This window comes from Camponotus vicinus, unplaced genomic scaffold, assembly GCF_025532165.1.
Source record: "Camponotus vicinus isolate PSW18456_S1 unplaced genomic scaffold, iyCamVici1.0 SCAF_9, whole genome shotgun sequence".
Classification (NCBI taxonomy): domain Eukaryota; kingdom Metazoa; phylum Arthropoda; class Insecta; order Hymenoptera; family Formicidae; genus Camponotus; species Camponotus vicinus.
The window spans coordinates 16,528,626-16,543,613 of record NW_028141981.1 but is presented as its reverse complement, the minus strand read 5'-3'; the positions used below and the strand labels follow the sequence as shown (position 1 = coordinate 16,543,613).

The 14,988-nt window shown below is 31.9% G+C and overlaps 1 protein-coding gene and 1 long non-coding RNA gene across 7 annotated transcripts in view; one reads left to right on the top strand and one right to left on the bottom strand.

Moving 5' to 3' along the window:
* Positions 1-10,807, bottom strand: part of LOC145976505 (uncharacterized) — a 61,826-nt gene extending 51,019 nt beyond the window's left edge. For 2 of the 4 annotated variants that reach the window (XR_014440255.1, XM_083107640.1), the window contains exons 1-3: positions 9,818-10,807; positions 3,087-3,587; positions 1,979-2,185 (exon numbers count right to left, since the gene is read on the bottom strand). Coding sequence is in view for 3 of the 4 variants with exons in the window: in XM_083107640.1 (XP_082963766.1) it covers positions 1,979-2,185; positions 3,087-3,380 (501 nt within the window). In the remaining variant the exon portion in view is untranslated. Of the gene's footprint in view, positions 1-1,978; positions 2,186-3,086; positions 3,588-8,717; positions 8,964-9,817 lie in introns of those variants that run through there. The other 2 variants (XM_083107642.1, XM_083107641.1) reach the window with 2 other exon arrangements.
* On the top strand, positions 10,127-13,941 carry LOC145976506 (uncharacterized). Of its 3 annotated transcripts, XR_014440257.1 has the most exons (4): positions 10,127-11,171; positions 11,858-11,986; positions 12,234-12,471; positions 13,476-13,941. It is a non-coding gene; the product is annotated as an uncharacterized LOC145976506 (long non-coding RNA). The 3 variants fall into 3 exon arrangements; XR_014440256.1 differs by lacking the exon at positions 13,476-13,941 and having other exon boundaries at positions 10,142-11,171; positions 12,234-12,951; XR_014440258.1 differs by lacking the exon at positions 13,476-13,941 and having other exon boundaries at positions 10,146-11,167; positions 12,234-12,951.
* The last annotated feature ends 1,047 nt before the right edge of the window (positions 13,942-14,988 follow it).

The following is a 14,988-nucleotide window of genomic DNA, read 5'->3' as shown; positions in this document are numbered from 1 at the left end:
TGCTAACTTTTGTTTCCGTTATAAAAAATAAATTTTGTAAACGCGCGAAAGATGGAAGAAACTAGAGAAGGATGGAGATTAGAAGAGCGTGCAACAGGTTGGTAATCTCAGTTTTCATCGCGCATATATGTATATGTTTGTATCAACGAACAGATGCATACTGAACAGATGATCAACATGTACATATTAAATAGGTATATTTTTGCATTGTGTATATTGAAGTAATAAAAATATTATTTTTTGCAAGCAAATAAGAGAATATATAGCACACAAAACTAAAACGAAAGAGCTTACAATAATGCTCGTGTTAGTTGAATAATAAATTAATAGATTACGAGAAACTGAGAATTTCGCAATATCGTTTTACAATATCCCCCTCAAGTATAGTGCTGGATAAAAATTTATAAAGGAAAAATAAGATTATAAGAAAGAATTAAAATCGCACATACGAAAAAAATAATTTCATTTTTAAGAAAAATTTAAAATATTTTAGAATATTAATGAAGAATAAAGATTTAAAAAAGATATGTGTATACAATATTTTTCTCTTTTATGAAAAATTGATTCACTAAATTTGACTTATAGTTGATTATAAACACACCATTATGTAAGTAGTCAGATCGAATTAGAATTTCTCATTCAGATTAACGAACAGAACACGATATGAAAGCAGTTAATATCGTCTGCAAAATGTTGTATCGATCTAACAAAATAATCTGAGAAACTCGGCAATGTTTGTCAAGAGATATGGGTAGCATCTGACCGATCTATATACATGAAAAATACACGTGATTGTTCATTTTTCGTTCGATGCTATTGTGATTATGAGATACAGTATTTTATATATTAAAATATAATGCGCGTGCGCGTGCGAAAAAATTACATGATTTTTATTTTTTCCCGAAATTTTTTATATTATCTAAATTATTTAAAATCGTAAACAATTACAATACAACTGAAAAAAGTGATTGTGATTTCTAAAACATATATATGACTCGGAAAATTTATTTATTTTCGAATATAGTGAATGTGTAGCCGTTAGTTTTATATGCGGAATACAATCACACATATATGTAAGCTGCACAACTTTACAATTATAATATATTATATCTGTGGAACATTTAATTGCAGCTTTTATGTTCCCGCTCATGTAATTACGTTATAACCACACGTTATATTGCAACGTAAAGATAGTCAGTTAAATAAGTCGGCATTATAAATGTTACTATGGTTTACGTAAAATATTTAAATGCCAAACAAATGATATTTTGCGCATCAGCATGTACGCGTTAAGTGACATTCGTAGAGAAATCATAAATTTGTGACAACGCGATGCGACGCTATTATGATTGAGGGAAAATGTTGCTGTCGCGAACAAACTGAGTCGACATAAACATAGAGTAATCATGCATTTCGATTTAGTCCTTTAAGAGAATTGTACAGATAGCAAGTATCTTCTTATCCACCCCTTTATATACTTTGATTAGTACAAAGTATGTAAATTGTCGCAAAATTTCGATTGCATAATTAATTCACTTTACTAGTACTAATTGCGCTATTTGCGGACAATACACACACACACGCACGCGCGCATACACACACACATACATACATACTGCAGTTAAAACAGAAAATAAGATATAAGATATATGATATAAGATATATGATATAAGATATATGATATAAGATATATGATATAAGATATATGATATATGATATATTTCATTGATAGCGTGATTGCTCACACAAACTCAAGATGTGTATCTAAATTTAGCGTATTAACTTTTTGTATTAAGCTTATGATAAAATAAATAACATCTTTACAAATGTTTCATATTTCTTTGAAAATAAAATAGTATTATTAGATCTTATAATAAATCTTATATATATATATGTATATATGTATGTATGTATATATATGTGTGTGTAATTGTCTCATTCAAGCAATGCTGAAAGTATAGATGTCAATATTACTCACCTTCTCACTCGTATCCTCTTCAACTATCTCTACTTTTCGCTTCCTTCCTGTTTGTCCTGTAAATATAGTTACCTCTCTTCTCACTTCTAAATTAAAGTTAATTATCTTCATCATATTCACGTCTTCGATGATAGCTTTAGGCAACTTTTTTTTGTCTTCTTTAGGTATATCAAAAGGAATTATGTCTTTGTCAGGTTCGACTCTGATCTATTAAAAAAGTCAATTATAATGATATTAAAATATTGAAAAAAAGATATTGAAAAATGTGACAGTTGCAAAATATTACAATACGTCTGTAACAAAATTAGAAATTTGTTTGTTCTTAAGTAAATTCTAAGAATAATCGGTTAGTTTTGATATAAAAATAACAAGTTAAACATATAACTCTATGTACCATTTTATAAATTTTAGTAAACTGTAGTTTTATAATAAATATATTTATGCAAATTCCATAATCTAAGTCAAATTTCTCCAATAAATATAAAATCAATAAATGTTTAATCAAAATTTCGACTATGTAATAATTCGCAATATGTTTATAGATCTCTTATTTAAAAATGTAATCTAAAATAATATATTTAAATATATCTACACCTTAATAAGATTATTTGGTAATTACTTTAGAACTGTGAGAAAATAATTGATAACGCCATCGAATTTAAAATGTGCATTTATAATTTTATATGTATTGCGTATATCGTATTAATTATTTTCGTCGCAATAATAATCATTTTAAAAACTAAAGATTCGTATATGTACGAATGAAAATAAATTTATAATGTATAATAATGTTAAATTTATATCCGTGTGTATCTATTCTACTTTGTTTTATTAAATGTAAGTTATTTTATCAAAAGTAATGTTTTCAAATATCTTTTTTAAAATCAATAAAAGAATTATTAAAAGTCTAATTTCAAAAAATACACAAAATATTACTTTTGAAGAAATAAATTTAAATCATCCATAAAAAGCGCAAAAAGTTTTTTCCTTTAAATTCCCGTATTCCTATGTAGAAGATTCTTATTTCTTCTGATAAGTATTAATCATTATTTTGCAACTATCATATACAAGATTGCCATAATCAAATTTTATTAAAGAAAAAATTAACCAGTTCAGATCCAGTTAATTTAATTCTTGCTTGTCTCTCTTGTTCTTTCTTTTCTTGTCTTTCCTTTTTTGTGGTTTCTTTCGATTGATTCCGTGATTGCTTTTTTTCTTCACATTTTTTACATATGCAATACATGCCTAGACAACGTCCTTTGTGGGCACTAGACAATATTCTCAGATTATGAATTCTGCATAAACTGCAAGTTGGTAGAGTATCCCTTTTCTTCTTCTTCGTAGATTGAACACTCTCCATCACTGATGATTGCTCAGAATCACTCGTCAATATGGCGCTCATATAGTTCTACTATTAATAGCTGAAAAGCGCTAATCTTTTATTTCTTTCAAAGACAGAAAGAAATTATCAAATCTCTTGCCGATGTCGAATTTAGCAATTCAGATAATTGCCTAGATGAAATAACGGCAATTGTTATCCTCTGTGTAGAATTGTAGTTCATACAATGCTTTTCATATTGTTATCCAAATGTCGGTATATCTCTGTTTTCTGAAACATGCAATAGAATTTTTGATCATTTAGATGATAAAAAGAAAACTAAAATTTAAAGAATTCAATTTATGGTAATAACATGTAATAAGATGTCTTAAAAAAAAAGTTAATCTTCTTAAATCAATAATTTTTCTAACTGAAGCAATTAATTTATGATCCTAAGCTTATTTCAATGAAAGAATTTTATCTTACTTCTCTTGCTATTTGACATTTTGTTATTTTATATTAAAGAGTAAATTCGTTAATTTATTAAGATATAGTATTAAATTTGCAACATTTAAGATAATTCTTATAGAGTAATATTGAGGCTATATATTCTTAAGCCAAGTATAACTAATTTGTCCTGTTGCTCCGATAACACTGGTCGATATCATTTTGGCCTTAAAGTAAACGAAGTTTTTTTCTGATAGATTTTGGTGCGCTGATTACGAATCTGACCTCAAAAATATCGCATCACGTTAGGTTTTTGAGATATTTTAACGTAAAAGTGCAAAAAAATGAGTATTTGGCCATTTCAAATGGTTTTTCAACGACGTAAAATCTCTAATAATTTTTTTAGCATCCAGACAAATATCACATTAAAGTGCTATTTTTACCCTTTTCATATTCGACTGCTATGATCCAACTTTTTTTCGCTGAGATAGAACAAAATTGAAATTTTTGTTTTTCAGCGGAAGATGACATCCGCCTGCATGCTAAAAAAAAATTATTAAAGATTTTATAAGTTGTTGAAAATGACCAAATATCTCATTTTTGCACCTTTAAGTTAGAAATCTTAAAAACTTTATGTGATACGAGATTTTTGGGGCCAGATTTGTAATTAGCGTATCAAAATCTATCAGAAAAAACTTCGTTTATTTTAAAAGTAAAGGCAACAAAAGTTATATTTTTGTCGATCAGTGTAATCGATACACAATATACCTAACCAAACCGTGTATCTCGCTCGTGTAGATTATTCATGATGGATCAATACAATGTAACATTTACAATCCGTTCTTTCACAATAATCGATTAAAGAATCGTGAAATAAAATAATTGCGATCGTTCTATGTCATTATAATCATCGCTCGAAGAATAAACACTTTCTATCTCGATTAGTAGTAATATAGCGATTTTTTTTGCTTTTGAGGACATGACGAAAAACGAATTTTCAATCTATTAAAATAATTAATAGTGTAATAGCTTGTTTGAATCTATCTATCACTGATATGACACAAAATAAATTACATATAAATTAATAGCATTCGTTATTTGTTTTATTAGATAATATTAGATAACTATTGGACATCTATGTATAATTTAAATAATATATATTTTGAGAATAAATTAAAAATTGATTTTGTCGAATATAATATTGCCGTTGTATATATTGTAATAAATTTTACAAATGATGCTTATATTATCAAGTGGCATAGTATTTTTGTAAAATATTCTGTTTTCTTTGTATAGATTAAAATAGAGAAATTTAAAAGTGACTTTTTATAAATCAAACATAACTTTTCCTTATTATGTTTTGATGTTGTATGCCTAGATGCAAGTTGATGACAATTTTACTATTCCACTTTGATGTACGTTCCTATTATTTATATTATAATCAAAAGTTTATAAGTAATAAGGATTTTACAGTACAAATAGCCAAGTGTGTAATAAATAATCGAAATGCTTTGAAAATAACTATGTAAAACAATCATTTCTAATCAATATTGTTATTGTAAACGTTGAGAATAGTAATTAAAATTGCCAAAGGTATTTAAAATTGTTATGCTTGATATAAAACCAATGCAATGATAAAATTTTGTAAAATCCACTACTAACGGTTATTCGTATATTCATGTCTAGATAAAGGATGCTCAAGCCTGAAATAGATAATGGGAAAACTACATCTACAAAAATTATGATAAATTCTGACATGGTTCAAGCCACTGTGAAGGACACAGGAGTCACGATCTTGCTAAGGTAAAGATAAATTTCTACTGACGCCACCGCAGATGGTCATGCCAGGTAAAAGATACGGCATGCAAGAGATACAACGCATCAAAATCCTTCTCATTAAACACTCGTGACTCGTCTAAGACCGAAAGATCATAAATTATACGTGAAAACAACGCACACTGGAAATATTATTTTAATCTCACTGTTTTTAAATTAATAATTTCATCATTTGTCCTTTTTTTAAGATATAAACATCATCTAAAAAAAGTAAAATTTAAAAACAGATATACATATATTTTAATACTTTAATTAACATATTATTTTATGAGGAAAAAATAATGTACAATAAAATGTTAATTAACCGTTATTAATTCAATCGATAATTAAAAATTACACAATGTAAATGCCTTTAGATATTTATATTCACAAGAATTATCAATGAAACATTGAGAGAGATAAGCTAAAGTAACTAAATAAGATAATTATTATATTTTCAAATAGTTCAGTTCTTCAAATTATCCAGCAACTATTTTTAAATTACTTTATAATGTACATTCTTTCTTGTATATAGAACAAACAATTTAAAAGCATGTATAGAATAAGTATCATCAGAAACTGTGTACTATGTAAGCAATATAAAATATGAAATATGAAATTTTCGCAATTTTCTTTATGAAAAAAGTTTGCACAAACAATATAACTATCGGTTCTACTACATCTTATCTAAATTCTAATTATACGATACAATATTTTTTGGTAAAATTAATCAAACAAAGATTCACATTCTAAACAAAATTTGATATTTGACACAGAAAGAAGCTAAGGTTGCAGAAAATGAGATTCGTGTCAAGAATTAAACATCCATCAAGAAAATGATAAAAACGATTTGACAAAGATAATTTTACTTTTAATTAATAAATTGTAGAATAGGGAGAGATAATCTATTATTGTAAATTGCATGCTAATGCATTCATCCACGAAACATGTGCAAAATGCATCTGTTTCAAGTAAAATCGCAGCCAGTTATTATGATCTTTATACAAACAATGGAATCTGGGACGTGTTAATTATCAGAATGTATTAAAGCTCTATAAATCAAAATTCTAAGAACCAAAACGTACTAAAGTTCTAAGAACTAAAGGAAAATATGAGTCGCAAAGTAAACTCAAACGATTAAAAATAATTGCATAAAAATTTACTATACCATGATCTGGCGTATGTAACTGCTAATTAAAATTTAAAACGTAGATAAAGACTTGGCGAATGTTACTTCCCAGTTCGTTGGTTGTGAAATAATTTATATGCAATCGCTTTAAAGTACATGGAATGTACAGCATTATTATTACAACAAATTTTTAATAACGTGTGTTATGCGTTAAAAATTAAATTAATAAATGCGTGAAGATGTATTGTAATAGTGATTTTCTATACATTTTTTTATCACTTTTACTTGACTAAATAATACTAAATGTGATTTACAATCATAGAAATATTTAAAAAATTGTCGTGAAGAGTCAGTAATATGATGTGAATTTTATATATATAAATAATATTGGCAGTGATTGTTGCTTTCCTTCGAGAGATAATAATGTCGGAGGTTTAAATCCGTATGCGATACGAGTATCGCTTGCAGAGTCACGTAATCCGCAACATCTTCCGCGATGACTCGACGAACCGATTATTCGCAGATCAAGTTTGATCCATTGTAACTAGAGGAAACTATTATCTATCAGGAAATCGTATGTAATATAAGTTAATTTCAAACATTATCTCAATTTCTCAAATCTACTCGGGTATTAAATTACATACATTCGCGCAATCGATTACATAATTATTTCATATTATTGGTGTGGTCTTAAAAAACATCTTCATAGAGAAATATTTCTGTTTGCCATTTAATCTGGTTTTTTTTTTCGATCAAACTTGCTAAAATTAACGAGCTAATCAACTCTAATTTGCACACATCGCAAAGAATTTTATCGACGCTATTAAAAGAAATGCATTATATTTAAATATAATATCTATAAATAATATTATAATAGAGACATCGAGACAAATGAAAGATAGATATCTCAATGTGTTTACGAAGGCAGACCCGACTAAGCCAATTACGCATAGTAAATTCGTGCTGTGCACGCGAGATGGGCTCGAAATAAATTGCATATATGTATATATGTATGCTGCGTTACGATGTTATCGCGATGAAATCGTCGCGAACGCGATTCTCGTGAATAGATCTTGGTAACGCGAAATGCGAACCGCAAATGCAGTAGAATACATCTTCGCTGGGTTACATTGTATCTCGTTCACGCGACTTTTTAACCGACCACGACTTCCTGGCATGTCTCGGCAAATGCCATCAGTCGGGTACAGTCGTTGACGAAAGTGTCCGGCCATTCAAAGAGACAAAAATACTATATATTTTTATGCAATTTCAATTTTGATAATTTTCTGCATACACTGTATTTTTGTTCGCGTTATTGTTATGCTTTTATTTTTCGTAATTATCTTATATTGTTATTAAACACAAATTAAAAACTTGTTTTGACGCAAGGATTAATTTAATGTACATTTTAGACAATGTATAATATTTCTCTGTCTCATTGAAATTATTATTAAAAGTATATTTTTTGCATCACTCACTCTTGTCCCCAGATACTTTCGCAAATGACTGTATCAGGAACGAACGGCTTGGCCTAATCAGACTTGTTAGATTTCTTTTTAACCTTTTCTAGTATTACCTGTCACACTTTGTCTTTTGCATGCGTCTCGATCTGTGACAACTTTATTATTGCTGATCTTTCGAATTCTTCCATTTTTCCGCGCTTAATAAATCATATTATTATTATTTATGAAAAATTGTGGTTGTCTGTTTTTTTTTTTTAATTAAAATTGCATTACATAAACTAGTTTATTTTTTTATTCTGTTTATTTTTTTATTTTTTTATTCTTATTTAAAACTAGTTTATTTATTTATTTAATATATTGACATGCAATAAATTATAAAAACGTAAAACTACATATAATATTTAAAAAAAAATCTTGCAATTGAAATAAAAATATGTATTCGTAGGCAAGATAATCGCGTTTGCATAAAATGTTGCGGATAAAATGGCAAGCTAGATATAGCTATTAAAAGATGATACAAATTCATTTTTCATTGCGTTCAATAAAGTTATAAGTGACTGATCTAACCTCAGGTTTCGCTTCTCTCACGTCGATAAGCAGATCGGTTGAATCGATTGAATAAGAGATCACTGGAATCGATTAAGCCACGTCGCGATACGTCCAAGATACAATTGCGGGAAGTTTCCACGTAATAAAAGCACGAGGAAAACGTAAAGCAGATTCGCGTGAACACGTAAGAACTTTGCCCTTGTTGCAAATGGATGATCGAAAGTTTAACGTCACTGTAAAATTGTCAGCGATTGCAGCGCAAACTTTTCTAGATCGGAAGTTGCTTCAGAATTATATTGGTTACACGTTTCATATTCGTTTGTGCGAACATGTGTCAAAGATATGCACTCTATTACATAATTCTTACATAATCGAAACGATAAGTGCCCCGCATAAGCGAAATACAAAAATTATATTTTCTCGTTTCCTTTTTTTCGTCCTACATGATATTATGAAGCACCATAGAAAAAAGGTATATAATCTAAAAAATATAACTTGTGAAATATAATTTTATAATTATAGAATATATTTTTGTAAAATATATCGCGCTAATAATTATTACGTAATTATTTTAAGTACTTTCAGCTGGGAGGAGGCATCATGTTATGCAAGAATAACGTTCGCTAAAGGCGCATTCACATCTTGACAGAAAAGCAGAAGCCAATCAGAATTCGCGCTGGTAGTCACAATTTTTACTTTTTGCCTATCTAATGTATTGCTTACACGCTGCTTATTACCAGCGCGAATTCTGATTGGCTCTCTGCTTTTCTACCCTTTTCTGCATTCTGTGAATGCGCCCTAATACTATTTATATAATAAGTTCCTATCTGGGAATTATTTCTTGGAAGAGAGAGTAGTTGAGAATTAATATTGCGATTATTATACATGCTTTAATCGAAATTATTCAAGAGCACCTGTCATTTTCATGATACAATTTTATCAATAGTACCTAATCAAGGTACGTTTTTATATTTATGTCACCAATGTGCTTTGTTTATTATTCGTTTCTATAGCGACAGACGCTCTTTGTGCTTTTATCGAGAGAAAAACGCGCGCAGCGCGTCTGCTACAACGAAACCAAGCAGACAATAATAGATTCTTCGAGAAGATAGAATTACCTTGTATTTTATCTCTCTCTTTCTTCTCTCTCCGTCCCTCCCGATGGCTGTTTCCGTGTAATGAATGCTGCGGATAAATTGGCGGCGGTAGAAGCGAGGGGTCCACCGGTTCTTGACACACGCGAACACTGTATCTAGCGATCACCCGGGATCCGTCGACGCGACTTTCACGATACGACACACTCGAGATCGAGGAATCCGTACGTGTATCGCATACACGCGGATTCTGTCGGCGCGCGCGCGCGCGATTCGCCGGTTTCCACAGGCGGCCGACAAAAGTACACTTTGACGTAACAACCGTCAGTCCGTGTTGCACGTGCGCGCTCGTGAAGGACCGCGCGAATTATCGCGATGCGCGCACCCTCCTCGATTCTCGCGTGCGTAAATGATGCACGCACCGCACGTATCACGCAGATGATAGGGGGCAGCGTTGCAGGAAGTCTCCGCCTCCGGAAATGCACAATCCTCTTTGCCCACTTTTCTCGCTTTCTCTCGTCCCTCTTTTCTTCCTTTCCGCTTCCCCTTCGCTCCTCTGGGTCCGCTTCTATACGTGCGGATGTATTTCTCGTGGTCTTATTAGTCCGTGTCTCTCAATAATGAGCGGTCTCGCGAACATACGTCTCGAGAAAGGTCAGCGAGATAAAAAAGCCGCGAAAAAGAGACACTTGTCGCACACGCGCACTTCGTCCAAGGTCGTCGTTTCTCTCCTCCGTTTGTCGCTCGTCACTCGTACGCTGTCCTATCGCCGTTCCTTTCCTCTATCTCGTCGACGAATTATCGAACACTAGCTCGCCTCCGATTCTACTTCGAATCCGTCGGTCGCTGCCGAGATAATCGAGACGAGTGTCCGACTGGTTGTCGATTGGTATGCGATTTTACGAAGCCAAGGCGAAGAAACGGCGAAGCGAAAGCCCGAGACACCCTGTTGTCGAGAGCCGTCAAACACGCTCGATCCACGCCTGAGGTCCGTAACTCACTGGTAGCGGCAGCACGTCGCGAAATACACGTTGGCCGCGAGGGGCGCGTGGTGGGGGAAGCGCGTCGTGGCGGGAGATACGGTGATTATTCCCCGGAGGAGCGCGGGAGACGGGGAGAGAGAGGGGGAAGGTACTCTCGCGCGGCGGTGTAGGATATACTGTCGATGTTGGCGCGGTGAGGGAGCAGGAGGGGAGATGGTTGCACGCGGTGTTCTAGACGAAATGTCGAGATTTTACGATTGAATCCTTCTAACCTGACGGAGATCGACCTCGTCGCGTAGATTACGTATATGTTGTCTTTATGCGATGCACGCCGAACTGTCGGACTTGACATTCTTTCGCATTCCTGCATGAATCAAAAGTAAAGGAAAAGGTAGGTGAGTAACTTGAAGTACTAAGGATTCCGAGATATAGAATTTCTACGGTACTCTTGTGATGTGTGGAAAGCAATTTAGAAGTTAATTAAACGCAAAGATATATGTACTAGTAGTAGCATAATGACAAGAAGTACGTATATATGTAAAGCAGAGCAACTCTCTTTATTTTTCACATATTATTTTTCTCCTCTCTAGAAGAGAAATATATGGCCTGACAGAATTAAAAAAACATAACCCTTTTATTTTCCGCTCAATAATATTGGAAGCCGCGACAAAAACATTCTTTTTTTCCTTTTCATTATATATTACACGTACATTTCGTTCTTGTAATACGTATTAATGCGATGAAATGTTTTGTAAGATTCCTGGAAACATCGATTGATAAAAGAACAAAAAAAATCGCAATATTCCGATTCTTTTTGTTTAAACATTTTTCGGAAAATATGACAATATTAAAATATATTTATAAATAGAAATATATCTCTATGTCACAATTTTTCACAACGATATATTTGTATCAACACACATTGTCGTATTAATTTGTCATTGAAAAAGTATCCGTGTTTTAAGATTCGAAAATTTAAACAACTACTCTCGATTATCTCCTTGTGTTTACGAATACGTGCGTAACATCGCATAGTTGACATAGATTTACTGGCATCGTTTGTAACTTTGACTTTCCGTAGGTCAACGCCTCATGGACTGAACGAACGCGAAAATGGACGACAAAAGTATCAAAGACAAGAGAGAAGTCCAAAAAATACGCACCAATTATCTTAAATTCTTCCATAAGAATTCCTATCGTCTACCAACGGGTAAGTAATCAATTCTTTGTAAGAGTTTATTTATTACCACATGCAAGATTTCACAATAGACACGATAATCTATACGATTGATAATCTATATGATTTATCGATAATATTTATGTCGTGTGTTACAATGATGTTCGCGCACGTTTGAAGTTTATTATCAATGTTATTATACATCCATTACGTAATATCGTGCTCTATAAAAGACTATAATATTTTTTATTGTTCCTCATATTTTCTGATTTTTATCCAGACTCGTAATAGCGACTCCGCGATGCATTATTAGAAATCGTCGCATAATGCATTAAGTATGCAAACAATGCAATCTAAATAACCGAAGAAGCATATCGTACTAAGATAGGTGCATATCGTACTAACAATAAGATAAATGGGAAATAAAATTCTCAAATAAAAAAGTGCATGTGTATGTGACGTTCGCACAGAACAACTCACGATCGTAAAATGAAACTAGTCGCGGAGAAAGAATCAATGTGTGTATACCCGTTTTTATGTTAATATTCTTCACGCATGCACGTGCGTATCTCGCGCACGCACGCTTTATAATAAGATTCTTTTTACTCGTGTAACCAAAGAAATCAATATTATCGTAATTGAATAAAAGATGAAATGTGTTAGAGAGCCATGGAATATGCGTGATCACTCGTATGTTGGATTTACGGCGTACTATTGATTTTTTTAGCCGTTATGGTTATGTAGTTATTAATTGAAAATTTTATTTCGCGTCTTTCGTATCTTGTGTATGATTGCCGTTATTAAAAAATTGCGCTACAGAGTCGTTGTCAAGGAAAATGTTAGATAACATCAAACATGCATTCGAAAGAACGTTATTAAAATGCAAAACATAAATTTTCAACTAGTTTTTCTCGCTTGATTTAACGTACTTACATTCTGGCTTATCAAAAACTTGGTATTAAAAATTGATTATTTCTTTGACACGTATTTAGCAATAAATTATTATATTTTATAAGCATCATAAATTTTTAAAATAAATGTTATTCAACATTTTCCTTGACGACGACTCTGTAACGACGATTCTTGAAATCGTTTAATAATATTTAATAGCAGTAATCATACATAAGATACGAAAGACGCGAAGTAAAATTTTCAATGAATTTATAGCGTTGTTTAGAATAAAAAAAAATTATTTTTCTTTGTAAATACCGATTGCGAGATAGAAAATGTCCTGATTTATGATAGAACTTTGGAACTCGCTATAATTCTAAATCTTTATATCAGGAACAGAGAGACGGCAGATCATAAATTCAGTTTTATTCCTCACACCTTATGTAAATACACATGCATGAAATAGTCAAAAGCTCTTGAAATATAGACTCCGTATCAAATCCAATAATAAAATCAAAATCACAGTTTTTTGTACTTTTTTTCGGGTAAAAATTTATTACTTTTTATTTTGTCAATTTTCTAATTTTACTTAATTTTATTATAGTTAATTATTTTATTACTGTACAATTAGAATAAATAAATAAATCGAAATCAAGAAAATCTTTACCTTGATCATCGGACGAAAAGATTTCGAAAACAGGTATCGCGAATGAGAAAAGACACAGAGCGCGAAGAAAGGCTGATCGTAAAATATCGACAAGATGGATCCATAATGCGAACAGTGTTTGGATACCTGTATATACGTGATATTGCGTTTAATACTCCACTTACGGTTGAATTTACTGAAGTTTGGTGACCGTTGTTGAAATCGAAACGAACTTTATGTGTTATAAAGAGATGCTGGTGCAGCATTGCAGGTTTTCATACGAAGCGATTTTCGGATATTGAATTGTTTCAAGGAAAGATTGCAAATTGATTCGAAATCTCAGAATAAATCGATACGAAACAGATAAGTTGAAAATCGGAATTTTAATCTGATTCTGGCGCGTGAGAAAAAAACATACATATCTTTAACGTATAAAAATGTTTCTTTCTCTCCCTTATAAAGACTAATATGTTTGTTAAATCTTTATATATTCCTGAATTTCAAATTAAGATGACGAAAAAATTATTGTTATAGTTTATAGATTTCGTATCTCATATGCACGATTGTTAAATATTTTATACATATATATGTTAATAGAAGGATATTGAAATCAAATTATTTTTCTGATAGTACATCTAATTGTCTCTTAGTACAAGTGTAACAAATAATCTTTCAAGCGTAAAAATTAAATGACACTTGAATCAAGAGCTGCTTTTGCAATGTCAACTCAACTGATCCATGTAAAATATGTGTGCTATTGAGTATAAATGTAGTCTTTTAAACTACTTTTAACATTCACCATTTAATCATTTTATATTCATTATATGCAAACTAACTTCTCTCTACGAATATTTACGGCTCATTTTACCGATTAATAATTTTAAAGCCTGTGATATGATCTTTTCCATTTACTGGGATTGCATATCATCATACGCGAACTGTAGTAATCTAAGAAATTTCATGAAATCTCAATTCTATCGCTAAAAGCTTGAAAGTCTCGATAGCGACGTTTTTGTCACGAAAAGTATGCAGTGTAATTTTTAATAACAGCATATAGCACGACAGCATATGTTGCGTGACAGACGGAATATTAGGCTCGTAATAAGTTAAGTTTCGTACCACAAGGAACGGGTAACGAGCAAATCGCGATAAAAGATATCGAGCGGTACACACGCTACTCGAGTGTCAAGTACGAAGGTGAAATTCGCGATACGGCTGTCGCAAATATTCTGCGCTCGATGACGATGGCACGGAGCATTCCACGTGGTAACAGCAACAGGATGGGCGGCCAAAAAGGAGAACGTTACAGCGTGATTGGCCGGAGACCGAATCGCTCGGATAAGGAATACGCGCGAGGCATATCGCGAGATGCGGCCGAGCCGAATTCAATTTAAGATGCATAGTAAGATTCACAATGAGAGAGCGATGATGCGGCGAAACATGCTCATCGCGAATAGGTGAGCCTTATCGTAAATCACACGTAGGGGAGATCGGCGAA